Source organism: Dermochelys coriacea, chromosome 14 (genome assembly GCF_009764565.3).
Source record: "Dermochelys coriacea isolate rDerCor1 chromosome 14, rDerCor1.pri.v4, whole genome shotgun sequence".
Taxonomy (NCBI): domain Eukaryota; kingdom Metazoa; phylum Chordata; order Testudines; family Dermochelyidae; genus Dermochelys; species Dermochelys coriacea.
In genome coordinates this window covers 13,129,476-13,147,681 of record NC_050081.1, presented here as the reverse complement: position 1 = coordinate 13,147,681, position 18,206 = coordinate 13,129,476, and the positions used below count along the sequence as shown (strand labels likewise).

The following is an 18,206-nucleotide window of genomic DNA, read 5'->3' as shown; positions in this document are numbered from 1 at the left end:
AGATCAAGAAAGTTACCAGTTCAATGTCTCACTGTCCTCCATCAAGGGCTATATCCTCCAATTCTCATAATTCTAGAAGTCCTACCTTCATAGATGTATCCTTTTCATCTAAGGGTCTCAGATAGACAGGCACGGGTAAATTCTTCATCTTGTTATCACCCTGACCACCATTTGCTACCTAAAAAGAAAAAAAATGTCACTTTCCCCTAAAAAATATTGTTTGTGAACCTTGTCCAGCACACAGAATAATATTTTGCCATGGCTGGGGGCTGGTTTGGTTCATTTCCCATAGTTTGGTCAGCACCACTCAAAGGAAACAAAGATACAGCAAAAACATTCATTGCCTTTTTAAATAAAGTTGAAATCATATTCTCTTTTAAAGGACTGAGCCTGGAGATCCCAGCCTTCCTGAAAATTAAATGTTCTAGTCTTACTAAAGTTTATTAAAAAAAAGTTTTCTACAGAGTTGCCCTTGTCCTTCAGTTGGATAACTAATGCTGCTTTCTCAAGGTACTAATTCAGAAAGCAGACTTCTTAAAAAGCTATCTGACAACTAGCTATAATATACTAACATCAAACACCATAGTTTTATGGAACTTTATTACTTTAACAATAACCATAAATAATAGTTACTGGATAAATACCCTAGAAGAAGTCATAACCACAATACCTGTTTGTATTTTTGAGGCAGACTCCAGCCAAAAGCTTGCACTCTACCATCTTCCTTTTGAACATGTGCTTTCACTTGGCGGTATTGTTCTCGTTTCTGTTCTCTGCGTGAGGCTAAATTGGCTTCAGATCTAGAGCAAAAATGGATTTTTTTTTTCCAAATACAATTCATCCCTCTTCTCCTAATAAGTTATTTTAATGTGTAGGTATACCATAGCAGAAGTTGCTCCCTAAACTACTGAGGGTAAACATAATTCAAACTATTTTCACAGATATTACAGTAAAAAAATGCTACATTTGTTAGTCTGAGCCAAGGATGGTATACTTCTATTTTAACCTGCCTCAGTGCAGTGCAGTGAACTAAATGATCTCTTGAGCTTCCTTCCAGCCCTACAGTTTTCATTACCACTACAAAACTGATTTTTCCTCCCTTGGTATTACTATTTACTACTGTTAATTGAATTGTCTCGTTAAACTGACCTCCCACTTCGTAAGACAACTCCCATCTTTTCATGTGCTGTGTATTTATACCTGCTACTGTATTTTCCACTCCATGCATCTGATGAAGTGGGTTCTAGCCCACAAAAGCTTATGGCCAAATACATCTGTTAGTCTCTAAGGTGCCACAAGGACTCCTCGTTTTTGCTAAGACAGACTAACATGGCTACCTCTCTGAACCCTACAGTTCTATGATTCTATGACAATTAAATCTATTTCTGCTTTCTCGCAATGAGCTTAAAAAGGAATATATTCAAAGACTACTGTGAACTATAAATTGCCAATTTGAGGAGGAGGAGAGGGGATTCAGTTATCTGGTAGAGACCACAGAAACAGTACATCACTAGTTTAAGTTCCTTAAAATGTATAGGGTTTTTTGGTTTCCTGTTCACATTTGGAAGGGTTTTGTTAGCAGTTGAGAGCATCATCAATCTAGTCAAGCCCACTCTTCTTCCTCTTCCTATTTTCCCCCTCTGTGACCCATCCCTGCCCCTTCAGCTTTTAGCTTTCCCACTGCTTTTACTGGTAAACACCCTTTTGCAGAGCTTGGGAAAGGCAAATGAAAGTGACTGTACACAAAATGCTGTCAAATACACCAAGTACATAGTTTTTTTTTTAAAAAGTTTGAATTACAGTAACCTTACTGGTTACTTTTAACAGGTAAATACAACAAAAGAAGAGAAGCAACAGGCCAACTCGACAGCGTCCCCTGTGGGCATGCAAGATGCATCCAGCTAGGGCAAGGGTGAACACAAGAATGGCCATACTTGGTCAGACCAAAGGTCCATCTAGCCCAGTATCCTGTTTTGCGACAGTGGCCAGTGCCAGGTGCCCCAGAGGGAACAAACAGGTAATCAGGCGATCCATCCTGTCACTCATTCCCAGCTTCTGGCACAAAAAACTGTTCTACACAAAATTCATATCAACACTTAAATCATTTCATCTGATGTAAAACAAAAGCTTTACTGGCATAAATTACATAAGCACCAATATATGTTTTTGTTCTGGCTGGTCTCTAATTTTGTCTGTTTTATTATTGTGCTAGTTATGATCACAATATATATACACTGTGATGGGTGCTAAAATTGGATTTTTTTAAACAATGCAGAGATTCTTTTTAATTTCCTAGATTTATCAAATATTTTAATGCTTTGTTTACCTTAAAACCTCCTTGTGCATGGATATTACCAGAACAAATCAGCTATATAAACAAGTCTCTAGAAGTGTACAATATTTAACTGCTTTGATTATATTTTGTTATCCAAGATATTTTCTACTGTAAATTTACAAACTGTGAAATACATTGATCTTTTTATTAGCACTAACATTTTCCCCTTTAATTATATAATCCTTAATTATGAAATTTCTTGTGTAGAGATATATCATTAATTATAAAGACACTGTTGGAATAGTATTTTGTTGAAAGTCATATGATGCTCATATACTAGAAGCTTAAAATTTCACAATGGAGGTTGTTCATAACTGAAATGTTCATAACTGAATAAAACGTTATAGATCTTTCAAAGGTTTACAACTGAACATTGACATAAAATAGCTTTGAAACATCACCATGCAGAAGAAAAACGCTGCTTTTAACCATCTTAATTTAAATGAAAGGAGCACAGAAACAGTTTCCTTACCTTGTCAATTTTTTTTTTTTTTAAACTTTCCTCAGTAGTTTACGATTAATGGTACTGTACTCTATTTGCTTTTTTTCCCCATCTCTGCTGCTGCCTGACTGCATACCTCCAGTTTCAAATGAGGTATGTGGTTGATTGGTCAGTTTGTAACTCTGGAGTTCATAAATGGGAGGTTCTACTGTACTTAAAACATGTTTCTGAGAGCTAAATATTTCTCCATTGCCTAGAGGTCATTTTTTTTGAGGGAGCAACACTAGAAAATAGCAATGTCACCCATGCCATCTCTTACATGTAGCCATCACTCTACACATCACAATTTTCATAATGCTGATTTCATGAGCATCTTCTTTGACATGTTCACTCCAAGAAATAATTGGGTATACTGGCAGTTAACTGTTCACATTAACGCTATTGTTTCTTTTATCCTGTGCCTTTCTGGTGACTTGATATAATCTTTACCTGTATATTTATTATAAATGAACAAATCAGTTTATTAATAAAGGTTACAATGGGAAAATAAAAATGTATCTTACTCTTCACTGAGGAAGTCAAAGGCTTTAGATTTGTCACTAGGTAGTTGAGATAAGGTGCTGCTTCTTTTCTTGACTGATGGAGTAATATGTGAAGTTGGAGCATTATACTTAAGATTAACAGGTGGTTCTGGTTTCTTAGCAGTATTGCTTGATGAACTGAACAGCCTGCTGAAACTGAAAGACAAAAGTGTGACAAGTCTGTATGCATCCAACAAAACTGACCTCCTTTTGTACTAAGGTGACCAGATAACTGTGAAAAATCAGGACCAGGAGGGGAGAAGGGGTAAGAGGTCACCTATATAAGACAAAGCCCCTAATATCAGGACAGTGCTGATACTAGTTGGACATCTGGTCACCCTATTTTGTACACAAGGCATTGTGCATGCTACACTGCTCAAATCAACGTATTACAATGGTTGGAAGGGAGTGGAACCAAACAGAGCAACTATTACGTGCTTAGCAATAGCTTACACAGCCATAATGTGAACCTGTGTTAATAAGAAAAGGCATGTTAATTCAAACAAACAGTGGTATTATCCCATCCTCTTCCTTTAAAGGAAGACTGGATCTTAAGTTTCACTTGAACATCCACCACAAAATGGGCAAAAGGTAGCTTATGTTCTTAGTTGAAGAGAAGTCTTAAAAAGAGTACATTAGCTGTGTGGTGAGGAACTGCAGGTAAGCCCAAATCCTGGTGAATCCACAATCTTCCATTCATGTAAACCCTCTAGCCCAGTGAACCTACAAACCTTCTAGACCAGAGATGAAGTATTACCAGTTAACACTAACATTAACACTTAAATGTTGAAATCCCTGTAAATCTTTTTTTTTTAATCTCCCTTTTTTAGTTTATGTTTATTCTTTAAGTTAAATGTCAAAACAATCAGTAAACATTATTTCAGGGGGAAAATAAAGTGTTGAAATTATATGCAAAACCACAAACAAAATTTCTTTTTTTTTAATCATTGAAGTTGGTTACAAAAATGTTCAGAATCACTGTATTTAGATCTGGTTCATCTTCTGATAAAAAAATATTGTACCCTTACTTTGAAGCACATTAGTCTCTAACTCCAGTAAGTGCACAACCATTCAATATAGGATACAGCTTATGACACATTTTGTCTTTGAGATCAGCCTTACGGAGCTGGCATGCTAGGTACCAAAAAGAGAAGCACTTTAAACATCTTTATTCCCAAAACAATTAAACTGACATACAAAAAGCATTAATATCAACTACTTGGAGATTTTTGGCAGTATCTGCCTGTATTTCAGTACTTACAACTGCCAAATGCTTGATCTCTTCTTTTCTTGCATGGCTGGATTTTCTCTTGATGCTCTAAAGAAAAAGGAATAATAAGTTTACTAAATAAGCAATAATACAAAAGGTAAGGTATATGGGAATACACAAAACTCTGGTATTTAAGTATAAGGCTCTGTCTTGAGTCATGGAGATAGAAGTTGAAGGTGTTAACACCTGCATACATGCAGAAAACTCTCAAGTCAGAGACTAGTTTTCCCATTTAAACTCAGCTGCAATTGAAGAGTGCTCTCCTTTCAGTAAGTTAATAAGCACCCTCCATTCTTACTTTCCTAGTCTTAGATATAAGTTTTATTTATAGTGTTATTCTGTAAGGCACAGTAACAGCAGTGGATACTGCTCCAAGCAACCTTTTGCAAAGGGAAACTTTCAGGTTTGGAGCGGGTTTTATTTTTTTTATTTTTTTATTTTTAAACACTAGTTTTAAAGAATTTGAGATAATTCTCAAATCTTTAGAGAAGACAAAGAACTAGTGTTCACTTTCAGCACAAGAAATCAAAGAACATTGTACTTTATCAATTAGAGTACAACCCCATATATCTGAACCTCTATTATCTGTCTTTCTGTATTAACCAAACCACCAGCACACATACAGGTATATGGGCAACTGACCCTTCAGCCCTGCCGCCTGGGACTGATAGCCTGTGCCCTGGCAGGGGGAGCTTAAGCATGCAACTTAACATTGTGGGGCCACTGTGGTGTGCGGCCCAGGACAATTGCAACAAAAATGTTAACACACACTATAATGTTCAGGATTAAAAAGAGTGTAAAAATGATTAATACGTGTACAGATGGTTAAAAAAACCTCACATCTGTTTTCTTTTTAATACATGAACAAAACATTGTTTGCAAGAACTAGGGATCTGTATAATCTGTTAAGTAGATAAACAGATAAGAAGGGGGGTATGTTTTAATGCTTTTCCAGGAGGGGCCAGCTAATTTAAAAGCAACTACAAATCTTAAAATAACGGATGGAAATCTCTTTGCCCATTCTCCTGATCGTCCAAATTTTTGATCATCCAATCTGGCCCCGTTCCCAACCAGATCAGATAAACAGGGTTCCACTGTAACTTGTAGAAGAGACTCCTTAACAGGAAATTGAGAGAAAGGTGCTTAAATCAATTTTGTACAGATATCAGTGGATCTGAGGAAGCAAAGGGAGGGAAGGGAAGTGATGGAGAGAGAACATACGGAGAGCTCAAAAAGAGCGGTGGGTGCTCTTCACATATTTAAGAGACAAGATTTTGGGGGTAAAGAGCTTACAATGTATATAAAGAAACCACCCAGGTGAAATGCAATAACTTGTTTTTGGGGTTTTTTACTGCAATGATTTTTCTTGGGTTTCCTTTTTAATTTTAGATTTCAACTTTTAATTTTAATTCCTACCTTTTAAACAAAACCCTGCAGTTTGTTTTTAACTTACTTATCAGTGTCTAATTTACTGCTTAGGATTTAGCTGGCGACAAAATGACGTTTTCCTGAAGCAAGCCAACTACTGGGTATGGGAAGGAAGAAGAAAGAGGGAGCAGAATTCCATTACAGAGAGTAGCCATGGAAAAACGAGCCATCCCTACCTGAGGAAATGCTGTTTTCCCACCAAGTTTTGGAGTCAAAATAGCTCACATACTTAATATGTTATAATTAAAGCCCTACTTAAGTTACAGGAGGATTGTCAAAAAATTGCAGCTGACCTGCAATCTGCATGGAAAATTGCAGAAAAGTAATAATGGACCTTATTATTTGCGGGAATAAAGTCTATTGTTTTCCTGCAAATTTTCTGTCATCGACTGCCAGGGATTGAGAGCGGGGGCCTGGAGTGACAGCAGGGGCTCCAGCTCTCAGCTCCAGGGCAGCTGCCACTGTCAGCACCACAATGGGTCTCCTGCTCTCAAAACTGCAGTGAAAACCTAATACTGCGGAATCTGCAATATTGTAAGTTAAATAGAGTCTTAGGCCTGGTCTACACTGCACAGTTAGATCGATGTGAGGCAGCTTACACCGACCTAATTATGTCAGTGTACACACTGCAGCCGTGTCCCACCGATGTAAGTCCCCTACTACACCAACAAAACTCCACCTCCATGAAAGGCTTAGGGCTTATGTCCCTGTAGATAGGGCGACGGAGTGTCTGTCCAGCCAACAGCTGAAGTAATGCAGTGTCTATCTTGTCAATTTCAGGACTTCATGCTGGTATTGATATTGACCAGAAAGCCAGGCAGCTTCTATTTCCCAGTCTTTATTTCTTAAATTTGACAATTCTTGCACCCTTTCAAAAAGGTGTAGTAATTACCTTTTACTTGAGCTGACCAACCAATTCTGATTTAATGATCATATCTGGGCCACAGACCAGACCAATTTTATTTTATTGTTTGTACGCCGTCTTAGAAGACCAGAGTACAAACACACAGCAAGAGAATTCTTCCTGCCCCAAAAACCTTTACAGTTTAAGGCTGAAAAGACTTATGACGCACTTAACATTGCAAGCTCAAAGGAGTCCCTTTGGCTTCAATGGTATGCATTTCATACTTGCTTAAATCTTTACGGGATCAGGATCTAATTTGATAAGAAACAGCAAAAGGGTAAACGGAGGCCCAGAGAGAGGAAGTGACTTGCCCATGGTCACCATAGGTCAGTGGCAAATCTGGCAATAGAATCCAGGTCTCCTAGTTACCACCCAGCGTCCTATCCACCACACCACACTGCTCCCCAGAAATCAATCCGCTAACAATACGAAAGGAATATCAAAGGATCTTAGGTCACTTGCCTTATCATTTCAGTCCATCGCACGGCTTCCTGAAGCTCCATCAGCCTCTCTTTATATTGATTTCTTTCCATCAGGACACGGGCCATTTCAACACGGGTAAAACGTTTCCTCTGAGCAGTGGGAACATCACTCTGCATATACAGAAAAACAAGCTTACAGTACTACAAAGGAATATCGGGGCATGAAGTCAGCCACCACCTTCTGCTTAGAAAACAGGGGAATTAGCTCAAGTGCCTTGGATGACTGCAAGTGCCACTGAACTGCACAAGGCAAGAGCTGGGTAGCCAGGATTCAAACAGTTTTGAGCTCTGTAGGCCTAAGACAACACCATGAACCAGAAATCGATCAATAGCCAGTCAAAACCAGTCACTAAAGGGAACAGGAGGCAGGAAAGGATTAGAGCAGGTTAGTCTAAATAAACTGACATTTTGTTTCCCTCGACTTTTCTTCTCTTTCCCACATGGACAATAGTTTATATCTTGATTAAGCCATGTAAGTTCCATAGAATTAAACCAGTAAGATGGAATATTAGAAAAGGACATGACACAAACTTAGTGTTAAATATATACCTACATCATCATCCTCTTTCGCTTTTTGTCTTGCTTCCTCTGCTTCTGCACGAGCTCTAAAGAAAAAAAAAAGATGAGATAACTAAAAGAATTTTTAGCAGATGTTTCTAAACTTTCATGAGGACAGTACTAAACACTCACTTTCTAAGCTCTTCTTCTAATTCCTTGTTCTTCTCTTCAAGCTTCTGCTTGGCTTGTTTTACAGCTTCTAGTTCTCCATGCAGTACATCCTTCTCACAGGTCAGTTCATCCACTTTTGCTATCAAATCATTCTTTACCACATTCAGCGCATTTCTATGCAACAAACATTTGGAATGCATTTTTATAACAACTCCACTGAAACCTAACAGCACATAGCTTTGTAACACTAGCATAATTTAGTTCCTATACTTGGGAAATCTCCAAATAAATATATCATGTTTTATGCAGCAACTAGAAGTTTCTAAACTTTCTAAAACAAGCTTAAAAAGTACATGACATGCAACACCACCACCATGTTGTGAACAGGTGACTTCACGTGTTACCATCTTCTCTCTAAAGCTGCTAAAAACATGGAAATAAAAATATCCAAATGAAATTAAAGTTCAAATTCAAATAATCTACATAGCGAATACATTCCTATAGCTGGTTTCAATTCCGAATTGGAACACATTATCAGCAACTTGTCAAAACAGGCAGAAAAATAAAAATACTTGACAACAGTCATGCTTGTAATGGAAGTTACAGTAGCCAAGTGGCACTATTGTATTAGAGAACAGACTGGCCAGGTTCCTAGGGCTAAAATATTTTTTTTAAAATACCTTTATTTACACTGTACCTCTTCGCCCTGAAAATTCCTAAAAGAAAGAATATCAGCAAAGCCACACATACTCTGCCAAGAAAACCTACAAAGTAGGTTTGTTAGCAGCTGCTGCTCTTCCCACCACACAGCCTGGACTCCAAAGTAGGTATCAGTGCTGTGCATGGAGGGCAGGGGTGACCTATCTGTCCCCCCCCCCCGCCCTGCTGTGCCCCAATTTCCCCTTGCCAGTGCCTCGCTCTGGGGACCCCCTCTGCTCCACTGTGTCCCGATTTCCCCTTCCTAGCCCCTTGCTCCCCATCCCCGCTCCATGCCCCTGCCGAGCCCTGATTGGACATGCAGGCAGGCTCCATGTCAGCTCCTCCCAGCCCGGCTCTGCAGGTGACAGGCGAGTCCCAGGGGATGGGGGGCAAGCGACAGAAGCAGGTATAGAGAGAGAGAGTGACCAGGGGAGAAGGGCCTCAGGGACAAGGCAAGGGTGTTCAGTTTTCAAGGATTAGAAAGCTGGCACTGCACACTGTTCTTGTTTTGCTCTTGGAAGCTAGTAGATTACTGAAAAGGACAAGATTTCTTGCTCTCCAATTAAAGTTTTTGTATTTTAAATACTCTGCATACTAACAGGAATGGAGGACACTGGCAGAGTGCAATACAAGTCTACCAAGCAAAAGTATAATTAGTAGATTGAAGTGACATTCTAGACAAAAATCAAATACATTGTGCTTCATTCAAAGAGCCAGACATAGTACACATAATTGCGGATAACTCTGAATACTAATATATACCATTTAATGCTAAAGTAAAAGTGTCACCATTTGTCAGTGATCCCATATGGCACAATCCATTTTGGAAAATGATAAAAAGAGTGAGAGCAGAGGGAGTAGGCAGGAAGTATTCCCCAATTAAAAGCTACAGTTTGACACTTACTTAGTCTCCAATAGCTGGGTGTTCTCCAGAATAAGATTTTCAACTTCACGACCCATTCCTTTCCAAGGGAGAGTAAGTGAATGGATTTCAGAAAAAAGAATGGATATTTTTACAACAGAGAAATCAAATTCAAATATTTTATTTAAATATAGTTAATCTACATTTTGTCTTTATCTTCCTAACTAGATGAATATATAAGCACCTCACAGAAGCAAAGTAAATACTCACACTGAGCAAATATCTAAAGCTTTTTGTCCCTTCCTTCTCTACTTAGCTTTGCTTTCATCCTTCCCCAGGTGATGCCCAAAGACAGTTCTGGCTAATGACCAACAAAGCGTCTCCGCTGGTTTTTTCCCCCAAATGAATTGCAGGCTTTATATAAAGGTTAAAGTACTACTAGGTCAAATATAGCATCTATGTCATTCATGGACAATTTTTTTTTAACCATTTACAATGCGCACATTCAACGAAGCATTCTACAAAAGAGGGTACAGAGTATATTTTATGTTCAAAATATGCATTTTTAATACACACAGGATATGCTGAACAAGAAAGCTCAGAGATAGTGTGAAAGCCTTGAAGATCTCCCCAAAGCAGATGGTACCTTACCAAAGAATTTACGGTCTTTATAGCCCATGCATTCCATGTACAGCAAAAACAAGAAGAAACATTTAATGTAAGGAGTAGTATGAGCGAAAAGCAATAACAAATCAAGAGATTTGTAAGCTGTAAGAGTAAGTTAAAAAAAGCCAGCACCGAAAATATGAAATGAAATGTTCTATCATTTGAAGCAGATTGATATGCAAGACAGACAGTAAAATAAATGAGCATCACCAAATGAGTTAGCCAGGCATAAACAAAGCTTTATAATGAACTAAAAGGTAATCTTTTCTTCTGTGACACGATTTAGAAGCATGGTATTTGGAACAAGTGCTAAATCAATCAATGCAAAATTTAGATGAAACAGTAGATTCTGAAAAAAATTCCAAGTTTTGAGTTTAAATGCTTTCAATTGTTTTATGCATCCATAAGGTTCATTCTTATTTCTAGGAAGTTCCTATACATTACTGTCTGCATGCTTATATTATATTTTAAGTAGAATCTACTGTAGAATTTTAAGTACTGTTTTAATTTTTAAAATGAAACAGCAATAATAGTTGTAAGTCTTGTTCAGCAGGTTATTTTCAAGACAACCAGCTCAGCATTATGTACACACTGATAATAGGAGCAATTATGCCAATCAGAGGTTAGCATTACACAGCAAAATAAAAAATCTTAAGGAATTACCCTCATTGAAAGAGCAGTGTGCACGTCTGGTTTTAACAAGTTCCCTAAACACAGTAATATCTTCCAAAATATTTGATAAAGCAAAAAGAAAAAAAAATTAAAAATGAACAAATCTTAATAGTAAAAAGTAACATTTAAAATAGGCATGCAAGTTGAAATTTATTTAATCTTGTGAGTGATTAGTGCATCATATTCCCCTAAAAGAGAAACACCAGGTCTCTCATAGAGCTCACTGGACTTTAGATTGAAAGTAGTAAGTTACCTTTATAATATACAAATTATTTTATCACAGCTATTTTCACTTTGCCAACAGTTGTAGAAAACCAAGGATTGCAATCAGGAGGTTTTGCTTGTTTGAAGAACAGCTTAATTTTTCATACATAATTCAGTTTAATAATAAAAAAAGCAATTTTAAAAGGGTACCTAGGATGATTTGCACTAAATGCAAACAACTGTTGGGATCCCTACATTGTCAAGAATGTGGATAAATCACAGCTGGAAAGCAAGGGCAAAAAAAAATGTTTCCAAGCAGAAAAAATGCAGATAATGTATTATATGAAAGCAGCAGCCAAGAATGCCTAACTGTAGAAGCAGTAGTTTTCAAAGTATTTAAAAGCATACACACCAGAATATTCCCCTGGGTATGCAGCCCAAGAGAAAACAGATTATAGAATCCTGATTAACTAGGTTTTATAGAACTAGAAACTCAATACTAACATTAAATTTAGAATGGAATAATCCACTAAAAACACACTCAATACACTGTAAATAGATGTGGCTTGTGTGTGATGCAACAGTTATGAAAATGTATGCTTCCGAGACAAATATCCATGTGCTGTAATGCTACATAAATGAAACCACCAATATGATCATATCAAGTTAGTAGGTCAACACATTTCCACATAACACATGAGAAGCCTAATTGCATATATTATAGGAATAGACTTAGTAAAAGAATTGTTCTCTAAACATAAGTAATAAAATAAACGTTGCCTAAATAATGAGAAGACTAAAAAGGGTTTTAATTTTTGCTCAAGGAAAACGGGGTGCCCAATACGGGGAGAAGTCTGACAGATTTAAATAACTATTATGTAAGATCTACTACTAGGAGTAGGCACTAAAAATTGCTGCTAATGGGCTATGAAACTTGATCTCAAGGACCCATTTTTGAATGTAGAATGTTAGTAGCAACTAAAAATTACCACTGTATGAGGACATGTGAAGTGAGTGATGGATGCCTACCAAAATTAGGAAGAGATGACCACAGAAAAGAACCACAGTTACCACCATTGCTTGTGGTCTCAGCAAGGAAGTCCAGAGTATGAGGAAAATAACAGAACTATTTTTCCCCCTAGTGGTGTTCTTTCCAGACGAGGGACAATGGCAGCTAACAATAGGTACAACTTGCATTGCTGCTGCCTATTCAAAATGAAATCAGTTCCAGTGCAACTCCGTATCCAGTTTTTCCCACTAAACAAGAAATACTCAGGGAAGTGCACAATATGAATCACCAGAAATTCAGACTATACAAAAATACATGTTTGGTTCTTGCAAATTCTACACCATGCCTCCTAAGATAAGAAGTTTGAGAGTCGGACTGCTCTTAATGCTTTCTACACAGCTCATTTTCAGACTCAAAAATCAGCTGCTTCTAAGAGCTTGTCTACACTACTGCTTAAGGTCGATGTAATTTACATTGCTCAGGGAAATGAAAAAACCACCCCGAGCAACAATTTACATAGACTTAAAATGCTCTCTACACTGCGCTATGTTGGCAGGAGACATTCTCCTGCTGACATAGCTTCCGCCTCTCATTGACAGTGAATAATTACGTTGACAAGGGAGTGCTCTCCCGTCGCCAGTGTCTCTTCACCAAACACACTGCAGCGGCGCTGATTTAGTGAAGACAAGCCCTAAGATACGTTCTATCTACTGCCATCTATTCAATAAAATAAAGTGTGGACGCTGAAAAATGGCTCAGTTTTGCCACAGCAAAAGTTTCATGGCACAGATATCATTACTGAGTTGTTGCTTTTTGTTAAATATTGGGGGATGCTAAAGTGTTTCTAAATGGTTTGGTTCTCAAACACCACCAACTTGTTTCACAATGTAACAGCAATACACAATCTCTTTCATAGGCAAAATTCCAACTATGAATAATATAAAAAGCACAGTGAGGCCAATTTGTTATCCAAAAGGTTTTAAGCAATGTTAATTTGATTGTCCAAAACTGAGAAAGAATTGCTTTGTAAGAAACATATCCTAAATATATGAGGCAGTAGACACATTCTTGTGTCATACCATATACAGAGCAATTCAAATACCAAGCACTTGAAAGAATTTATGAAAGGCTGAATTTTAAAATGTGTGCTTTTAAAAAGTGCTATACCACAGAAAATTCACATTGAACTATGAGATGGTTTCATTTATCAGTACAGGAAAATGGAGCCTTATTCAGGCAGCAGTGACTAGAAGATGTATCCTAAGTGAAGTGAATCAGGGTTTGAACAGTCACCAAGTTTACTATTACATGTGTAATCTTAAAAAGAAAAGGAGTACTTGTGGCACCTTAGAGACTAACAAATTTATTAGAGCATAAGCTTCATCGGATGAAGTGAGCTGTAGCTCACGAAAGCTTATGCTCTAATAAATTTGTTAGTCTCTAAGGTGCCACAAGTACTCCTTTTCTTTTTAAGATAACAGACTAACACGGCTGCTACTCTGAAACATGTGTAATCTTGACTCAGGACCTCAATGAAAATAGAATCTGTCTCCACAAAAAAATTAGGCATCACAACAGAAGCTGGATAGGGCAGTAGAGGTTTAGCAAAAAGTGGACAGACTGATTCCAGTGTTCTTTTTCCTTTCTTGATGCTGACAAAAGTCACTTGAACAAGAAAAAATTTCACACTTAAAGAAACCTAACCAGGAAATGGCACACACATTTATTCTACTAACTTAACTGAACTTTAATACCCTTTCAAGGCCACTGAAATAGGAACTTAATCCAATGAATCAGTGTATATTTCAGGAAATATATTTAAAGGGAGCTGCAACTACCAGAAATATGCTATAAAAACACTAGCATCATAATTTCTTCAACTAACTTGTCTTACCCAATAAATCTGCTCCTTCATCCACATCTCCAATTAGGCCAGAGCCAGCAGAAGACAGCTCTTCAAAGAGAGATTCTGTATTACGATCAAATGCTTTGTTCTCTATACCTTTGGTAGGAGTGCTAAGCAGCAGAATTGAAATTTTTAGAAGTTAGAAAATGGAACCAACTAGCAGTCAAACATTTCACACAGTTGTACAGCAAAGGAAAAATGTGATTTTAGATGGCTGCTCTATGGTTTGGCTTATAGCTCATTCATTAACACAGAAATGAACTCAAAACCTTGCTGGACATTTCTTAAGTACCCATGTTGGAGGCGTGTACCCCACACAGGCCCTGTAGGGGATAATGTGAGCCAGAGAGACCCATTAACATACATGGCAGCACCTGGGAGAGACAGTTTGTAGCAGGAAGTGGGCTGCAGGGACAGAGTCTGCAGTCACTCCCTGCCTTTTCTATCCCCCAGAAAGCAGCCCACGGTGGCAGCAAGGAATCTGAGGGAGTAGATCTTGGCTGCCAGCTACAGGGTCCCTGGACTACAACCAAGAGTAAAGAGGGGGCCTGGATTCCCCTACCAGCCACAAAGGAAGGTAGTGTGTAACCCCCAGAGATAAGGGATGTAAGGACCATGGAACCCAGGGACAGACAGAAGACCTGCTGCAAGGTCACTAGACCATAGCTGGGCTGGAGAGAGTTACCCTGGAAGTGGTGGACTAAAGCATGACCTGGCCAGAGGGCCAAGTTGCAATAAGACAACAGCACCGACAGAGCAACCTCAGCAGGTGGTACCATAGGGGGAGAACAGCTGCTACACTACACTTGACCACAAGGAAGTGCTCATGCAGTGAGAAAACCCCTTTACGGTGCCTAAGTGGCTTACGAGACTAAGAGCTTGTCCACAAAAACTTAGTACTCTCTGAAGTAAGCATACTATGGAACTTTTAGCGCATGATAGCAGGGGGGCTCAGGGCTCAGGATTGAGGGGTGCAAGCAATAAAAACAAAACTTGCTGTTATAAGTAGAATTCTTCAGGGAAGAAAAAAAAAAAAGAGGTCATGGGAACTGATTGTGCAACATGTGCTCTCAATCTGTTAAAACTCCAAAAGTTCAAAATGAATAACTGCGTTACCTTTTGAAACCCTAATCTGTGTACTCAAGTCACAGTATACAATTTACCTTGAACCTTTATATCCACTGAGGTCTTTATCCATATCCAGCTCTGGAGTGGACTCGATAATTGCTTGAACTTCAGACTTCTCTTCATTTTCATTAGCACCTGGGGGTGGAGGTGGGGAAGTAATATTAGTCACATACAAGAAAAGTTCTGTACGTTATTGGCTTAAAGAGAGTCACATGCAGGGGTCCTCCTGACAAATTTCATATATTGTGGCCAAGCCTCTAAATTGTACAGAACTTGAGTTCATATAGTGGTAATTCTATACTGGCCTCACATGTTTAAAAAGTGATGTCATTCATTAAAATGAAAGGACTAATGAACTAATTCTATTTCACTTTAATTTAAAATTCAATTTTACAAGGCCTGGATTTCAGGTTCTTTCTGAAATGGTGCTGAACACAGTACTTGGCTCTGCTTGCTGCTAAATCAGGTTGAGTACTGCTTCAGTTACAACGCATTAGCAATAAGTAAAAAATTCATATTGCAAAGACAAGGCCTTAGACCATGCAATAGTCTCCCAAAGAAAGTGGTGGAAAACCCATTACCTCAAATATTTAAAACCAGACAGAACAAAGAGGTCAAAATATATTGTAAGGGAAAATCATGAAGGGAGATGGAATTAGCTCATTTAGTCTCTTCCTAGTTTTTTTTTTTAAATAACCCTGGAATGTAATTAATACATAGATATACTTCACATTCCATGGAAAATAAGGTGTGAACAGCCCAAGTAGTAAGCAGTGATCCTCATTTCAACATCACCAGTACTCTGCATTCCCAAAAGTATGAACACAAATACTTCTTTCCCTCCAGGCACCATAGACTGACTTTGTACTGCATTGCATTGAATTGCATATCAAGCACATCACACGCCTGAACTGTTACAGCAGCTTACCGATTGACACAGTTCTTGTTTCTTGAGCTACCTGCACTTCAATGTGCTTGCTTACATCTGATTTGTTGTTCAGTGCATCTGCACTCTTTGCAGGCCCTTCATTATCCTCTTTCAGGGGAGTTTCAGCAGATAACACAGGCACATCTGAAGCAGCTGTTGATGCTGGGGTAGTAGATTTTGAGTCTGCTTGACTAATATCAGAAAGTTCATCCTAAAATTTAAAGTTTTATCGTTTACACAATTGTCACAGGCATTAGTTTACACAAGGAGGATTCCAAATGAAGAAAAAGCATTAGTGCACAAACTTATTTCCCATGCTCACTATGTTAATTCCATTCAAGTTAAAGCGCTAATTTAGATGTGGTAGAATATGCGGACTCTCATATGAATTTGAACCATTAGATACATCTCGGTGATTTTAATATTTAGGGTTATGATTTATATGCTTTAATAAGCAGAATGCTAAAAACAACTTGCCTTGCATGGTCAAGAAATAATCTCCAAAAAGGTACTGAAGACAATCAACAGTATGAATGGAACTTTATTTAAGCCTCCTTAGACAACAAACTGCGTGTACCACTTCAAAAAAAAGCATCGATGAAAATGGGTAACACCCTAATTTACAATAGTGATCACTGAACATTAAGCCACACAAAAATTAATATTAATATGTCTAAGGAAAGGAAATCAGTTTGATATGAAAACTAATCTGGTCAAGCTGGTTGCATGAAATCAATCATTTATATTATTGCGTTTTCATTTATCAATTAAGTCCCCACACAGTAGTGTACTAAGGTGGCTAAATCCTACCTGGCAGAGTAAAAAGGACTACTTTGTTATAGGACTTCCCCAATAAAAAAGGCATGTTGAAGCCTTGTCTACATTGAGAACTTTAGGGAAACCTCCCACTGTTACAACTCCAGTGCAGCTCTACCAGTGCTAAGAATAACTAGCACTTCTGGATCCTGTCCAGAACAGCTCTACACAACAATGGTAAGGTTATCCATCACTAGTATACACTACCATTCCCCTGCTAATTTCCCCATAATTCTCAGGGCAGACACTCTTCGGAAACTGCCTGCTAGACATACAGATTCTGAACACACAGAAAGGCACCCAGATTGAGTCGAGTCACCAAACAGACTAAGTGTTCAGTTTTCTACAACAATATCCTGTAGGATTTGGAGCCAGAGATGAGATACTTCATTTACCCAACTTACTTTATATCATGCTTTATTTTCTTTACTAGGCCAAGAATATTTGCTTTTATTCAACCTATGGGGAACTTTGACAATTTGAATTGGGAATATTTCCTAGGTTTTTGTCTAAGCCATAAACCAATTTCTAACCTGAGAGAGGCAAGAATGAGGACTTAGTCAAAGGGGGTTGCAATTAACTTCTCCAAACAGTGCCAAAAGGGACCTTGGGGCAGTCTAGTGCTGATATAGCAAGAGCCAAAATGACAATTCTAAGGCTTTTTACACTGAGTCTAAAGATAAAACATCTTGAGATTGATGCGTATAAAAAGTACATTGATTTAGAGATTACAGTTTAACCTTTCCAAGGCCTTCCAAAACAAAACTGGAAGAATCAAATAGCTGCAAGCAAGCTATTTAAAACAACATAGGAAATATGCCTAAAAGCAAAACACAGATTTGACCTTGGAAATGGTTTTAGATCAAGACACCAAAAACAAAGTCAAGGTTGAAACAAAGTTTACATTTTATGAGGCACAAATTCACTGGCCTAAATCTGTATCTCTAGTGTCCCTTTTTTAAAAGAACACATTGAGGAGAAATGGAATTGGATTATATTAAATGATTATTTAATTAAGCAGCAAATAAAAATGAGCATATATAAATGGACATGCAGCACTACCAAAAAATTTTCACCCATTCTTAACACGCAAAGGAAGTTTAATTGGGATTCCAGTTTTAATATTCATATTTGTAATTTTTTGCAAGATGAGATTTTTAAATTATCATTAAAATAGGGAGAAGCCAAACAATGTGAATATTGCT

At 37.9% G+C, this 18,206-nt stretch overlaps 1 protein-coding gene across 20 annotated transcripts in view; it reads right to left on the bottom strand.

Annotated features, from left to right (window-relative positions):
- The window catches only part of SPAG9 (sperm associated antigen 9), a 101,400-nt gene that overhangs the window by 27,015 nt on the left and 56,179 nt on the right, over positions 1-18,206 (bottom strand). For 12 of the 20 annotated variants that reach the window (XM_038370567.2, XM_038370571.2, XM_043497592.1 and 9 more), the window contains 11 exons: positions 16,186-16,396; positions 15,293-15,392; positions 14,118-14,239; positions 9,715-9,772; positions 8,133-8,285; positions 7,996-8,047; positions 7,423-7,553; positions 4,620-4,676; positions 3,341-3,514; positions 671-800; positions 86-178 (listed from right to left, as the gene is read on the bottom strand). In XM_038370567.2, the coding sequence (XP_038226495.1) occupies positions 86-178; positions 671-800; positions 3,341-3,514; positions 4,620-4,676; positions 7,423-7,553; positions 7,996-8,047; positions 8,133-8,285; positions 9,715-9,772; positions 14,118-14,239; positions 15,293-15,392; positions 16,186-16,396 (1,281 nt within the window). Of the gene's footprint in view, positions 1-85; positions 179-670; positions 801-3,340; positions 3,515-4,619; positions 4,677-7,422; positions 7,554-7,995; positions 8,048-8,132; positions 8,286-9,714; positions 9,773-11,626; positions 11,639-14,117; positions 14,240-15,292; positions 15,393-16,185; positions 16,397-18,206 lie in introns of all 20 variants that reach the window. The other 8 variants (XM_043497590.1, XM_043497593.1, XM_043497591.1 and 5 more) reach the window with 1 other exon arrangement.